This window comes from Solanum tuberosum, unplaced genomic scaffold, assembly GCF_000226075.1.
Source record: "Solanum tuberosum cultivar DM 1-3 516 R44 unplaced genomic scaffold, SolTub_3.0 scf00477, whole genome shotgun sequence".
Taxonomy (NCBI): Eukaryota; Viridiplantae; Streptophyta; class Magnoliopsida; order Solanales; family Solanaceae; genus Solanum; species Solanum tuberosum.
In genome coordinates this window covers 181,057-185,791 of record NW_006239397.1, presented here as the reverse complement: position 1 = coordinate 185,791, position 4,735 = coordinate 181,057, and the positions used below count along the sequence as shown (strand labels likewise).

General features: G+C 35.3%; 1 protein-coding gene across 1 annotated transcript; it reads right to left on the bottom strand.

Annotated features, from left to right (window-relative positions):
- Positions 1-4,493, bottom strand: LOC102597613 (hydroxymethylglutaryl-CoA synthase-like). The gene is made up of 12 exons (XM_006364067.2): positions 4,277-4,493; positions 3,298-3,404; positions 3,084-3,216; positions 2,786-2,929; positions 2,427-2,585; positions 1,652-1,725; positions 1,487-1,562; positions 1,332-1,387; positions 1,153-1,240; positions 891-1,031; positions 643-792; positions 1-559 (listed from the first exon to the last, which is right to left on the bottom strand). Exons 1-12 carry the CDS (start codon positions 4,346-4,348, stop codon positions 371-373), a joined length of 1,389 nt encoding a protein of 462 aa, XP_006364129.1. The 5' UTR covers positions 4,349-4,493; the 3' UTR covers positions 1-370.
- Between the last annotated feature and the right edge of the window lie 242 nt (positions 4,494-4,735).

Sequence of the window (4,735 nt, the reverse complement as noted above, 5' to 3'; positions counted from 1 at the left end):
TTCTTATATGCTCTTACTTGACTTTTTTCATAAAATTGATATCCGAATCATCTTACATGCTCATCAATTTGAAGTTCCAAATTCCACGAATGCGTAATTTAAATCAAGATTACATTGATGGTTGTCAATCATCTATAAATTATCTCCAAAGAGAAAACAAACGTTTTTGCCAGATCTGGAGAGATACTACAAGTCCTACGTCCCAGATTCCATCTTCGCAGCCATAAACACTGAATTCTTAAAACTTTAATTGAAAAAAGAAATACAGAGAAACTGAAAACTCACTAAGTTTAAATAGCACAACTTGAAAACTAAAACAACACAAGCCAAATTGTTGGCATTACGGCTTGTTGCTAGCTTGGACTTATCTTCAATGACCATTGGCCAGTCCATTCTCAGCACCTTTCTTGGCATAAAATCTTCTATACTTGGAATCAACCTCTGTAAGGTAGTAGGTTCCTGGAGCTAGAAGGCTACAATCCTTGCTCGTAACGAAGTCCTTGGCACCGTACCTATGCTCCATTAGTTTCATAATTTCGACGAATTTTTCAGGAGTCAACTGCCAGAGATCAAGATTGATTGTCATAAGAAACATGGACATAAGATAAAGATGTGTAAGCTACATAGTCATATAGCACATACCTCGTTTCTTGATTTCAATTTCTCTTTAACATTCATCACACTTGCAATGTTTGACAAGCTAAAAGGATGTTGGCCTTCATTAAGCTTGAGGGAGAACATTGTTGCGGTTGATCCACTACCGTAGGAGAACAGAACTACCCGTTGTCCAGCCTGAGGCAAAAGTATCATTCAGAAACTAGAACAAACAGGTAGATAATGGAATGGAACAAACAAAAGGACGGAAATGTGAAATGTAACTCTTGAATTACCAGTGTGTTGTGTTTATTGTGAAGGAGTGATGCAAAAGCAGCATATAGAGAGGCAGTATACATATTGCCAACTTGTTTTGGTATTAATGTGGTAGGTTGCACCTTCTCATCGTAAAACGGTTTTGCAACTTGCTGGGATACCTGTATATGGTTAACGATATTCCGTTGTTTGTTAGTTCTAATCACAATGTACATAGGTCTGACATCAATTATCCTACTTAAGACTTCATTTTTAGCATTTTTCGAAGAAGAAAGAGTGAACCTTCTCAAGATCACGGCTTTGGTAGCTTTCATCATGACTTAGAGACGAAAATGGGGACAGCTTTTCTTTAGCAGATTCATCGATGGAGCTGGAAATGGAAAACAGAAGTTCTTAAGAGAACAGAATTCCTTTTAAAGAATAAAAAGAAAATCCTCTGCAAGAGAAACTTTGCAACCCACCTAGCATTCCTCGTAAAGTCATTGAATACCAACCGAGCAAAGCTCTTCTGTACAAGCTGCAGAAGTTGAATAAAATATCCAAAGTGTCATTAAAATTGCATATAGAGAAGAAGTACAAATAAAGTCATCGATCCACAATAGACTCTATAAACTACCTTGTTGTACGGTGAATGGAACACAAAGTAAGCTGCATCAGCTATCGAAAACTGATTGCCTTCCAATTTCTCGTATCTAGAATATGAAATGCAGCAAGGCAATTAATACAAGATAAACAAGAGATCTACTTCCAAATATAAGATTGTATCTGATGAGCAACTTACTTGTTGCATAAGATCTTGTAGCAAGAATCAAGTGCCACAAGATAACAAGTTTGTGAAAGCTTGCCATCAACGACCTGCAGCCAACAATTTTCATCGAAAGGTGAATAAAAAACATACATTCAGCCAGAACAAATCCATCATCAATCCTGCTATTTTCACTGCTAACAAAGTCAACCTTCTTTCTATTTAAAATCTATAAGCTACACTTTTAAGGAGACATTAGCGATTTACTTCGAATTATCAGATCGACTAGAAACTCGCAAGAAAGAGCTAAGGCAAGCAAGAAAAGAAAGAGGCAATGTACCAAAACTAGTAAATGATATTGCTCGAACATGTAAAACGAAGAACAGAGGAAGTTCGTTTTGTAAGAATGAGTTGAACAATATAGAAGCCAGTTGGCACTAGATTTCCAAAGAAAACTACACAGGAAATTTATTGTCAGAATGACTGATGAATGTATTTTTTTCACCTAAATGACAATTTAAAAACCAGTGTGAGACTGAATTGCTAAGAAGGTTCTAATTTGCATAAGATTTTGTTTTCTCAATAGTCGCGCACAATAGGCATGCAAGATATCAATACGGGAAATATTGAAGCTTCAGCAATCATGACACAGCTAGTGCAGAACCACAATTGGAACATGAATCAACCTTAATTGGGCCTACAAACGATTTCATTCGAAGTTCTGTTGAAAGAAAAAGAAAAGGCAACAGCCACAAAGCATGCTTGGGAAAACTGATAGTTAACCAGACTTGCAAGGATAAGAAGGAATTACTGGATATTCGCTGTCTAGGATGGGCTTGTAAAAATCATAGACATGAGCCATATGACTAGCCCTGATCTTGCTTTCAAACACAATAGGGGCATCAGGGCCAATTAGCATAGCAATGGCAGCTGCGCCTCCCGTTGGCCTAGCAGGTCCCTCAGCATAGACCTATAAGAAGAAGATCTCTAATAAGTGAACATTTATGGTATATCTATGTATCACATTAAACGGAACATGGTTCATAACCATACAATTGCAACTTTCTAGCCCGAGTCTATTTCAAGATACATGCCAAATAAAGAATGTGCATTCAAAGTCCATTAGACAATACACATGCAATAGAAATGTTCACAGGTGATGATCATTACCGCACTATCTGTGCATACAACAAGTCCATAGCGTCCATCCCATGACGCGCTCTCCACCCAATTCACGCAGTTGAACAATGCAGCAGTTCCACCATAGCATGCATTAGTTGAGTCAACTCCTTCAATGTCAGTATTCCCGCATTTCTGCATGTTTCACATGGCCAGGAAGTAAGAAACTATAATCAACATATACCAAAATATAAAGCATTAATAGGTGAAGTGGAACTTAACAAAGACAAAGAGTATAGCTGATGCAACTTAGGAAGTTAACATTCTGCCTAGGAACTTAGATCGTTACCTCAAATATTTGCATCAGGAACGTCTTGATGGATTTGCTTTTATCAATAACAGTCTCACTTCCAACTTCCAGTCTACCAACTTTCTTTGGATCAATCGCATACTTTTCGAGAAGGGAAGAAACAGCTGTCAAACTGAAGACAAACCATAAAATGAGAATAATTGCGGGACATCCGGATGAAATTTATTATTCCATTCTGTAATGAAGGCAATACCTCATTGATATAACATCTTCCACCTCAGTACAAAATCCCATGCAATCTTGTCCAAGACCAATTGTGTATTTCCCTTTGCTTGCTCCATCATGAGCTTCCATCGTTTCCTATACATAGTTTATAGGAAACAAAATTTGACGAAATCAGAAAACTAAATCCTACAACTCTAACTAGCTGATTCAACTTAATCATAATCTGATATCAAGTGCTACTTTTACATTAATAATACTGATTAAGGTGTGGTAACTATGATCATCCAAAGTGCTAAAACAGACGAGGTAGACATTAAATCATGCGAAGAGAGATTATCTCAAAAAAAAAAAAAAAAAAAACACAGAAATCTCTTGAAATCAATGATGTGAACTTAGTCCCAAAATAATTGGAAAATTTAGTTGTTGTTACATCATATTAATCTAATTGAAGACTTGCAAGTTAGTGTATGAACAACTATGATTCATAAGATTTCTTAAATTTGCTTAAGTTTGCAAAGGAAAGCACTCAATATATATCTCATCATGCAGTCATTAAGCTGTTAATATCTATGTTTGCAAGCTATAGATCAATAAAAAAAACTCCTAATTAGATTACTAAATTGATAAAATGATCGCAAGCATGAAATTAATTAAAACTTTTTCTTCAGGAATCGAACTCTTATTAGCCAGGTTAAAGTTCACGTAAACGACCAACCGAGCTACTCAGATTCCCCAAATATCAACTAATTGATAAGAACTTGAGCTTCCAATTTTATAAATCGCAACAAACACCAACCGATTTCTCACTCTTCAAAATTTTCCTCAAAGGAAACAGAAAATCTTCTCTGTTTCATTTCAATACTAAAACATCAATTTATTTAATTAAAAGGCAAAAAAAAAAAAAAAAAAACTTCGAGACTCCGAATCATAAAATTGAAAAAAAAAACTGGATCAAATTAAAAGACGTAACAATATGATATACATGTGAATTGATTAAGCAAATTTACCTGTTGAATGCAAGTAGGAGGAAAGTAAATTTCCATGGCGAGGATTCCGACATTCTTCTGTTGAGCTGCCATTTCTGATGATTTTTTATTTTTTATTTTTGAGTATAAACGCAATGGATCCAAACAATTTTTCCTTCAAAATAGGAAAAATGTTTCAGAGAAGAAGACAGAGAGAAATGTGTGACTGATTCTATGGGCAAATAAGGAAGAGAAAGAAGAAGAAGGATGAATTTGTTATGTTTCCGTTGGATATATATATACTAGTACTAGTTTACTCTGTCCAACTATCAAAACCAGACTTGGTAACCAATTTTTAAAGCGGTTCGAGCAAGTTAAAATTGATTGAGTTAATAAATAAATGAGTTATAAATAGGGGTGGGCATGGTATGAGATATATCGAATTACTATATCATTTTGAAATTTTTAATATCGCGATTTTGGTATTATGGTATTTGGTAT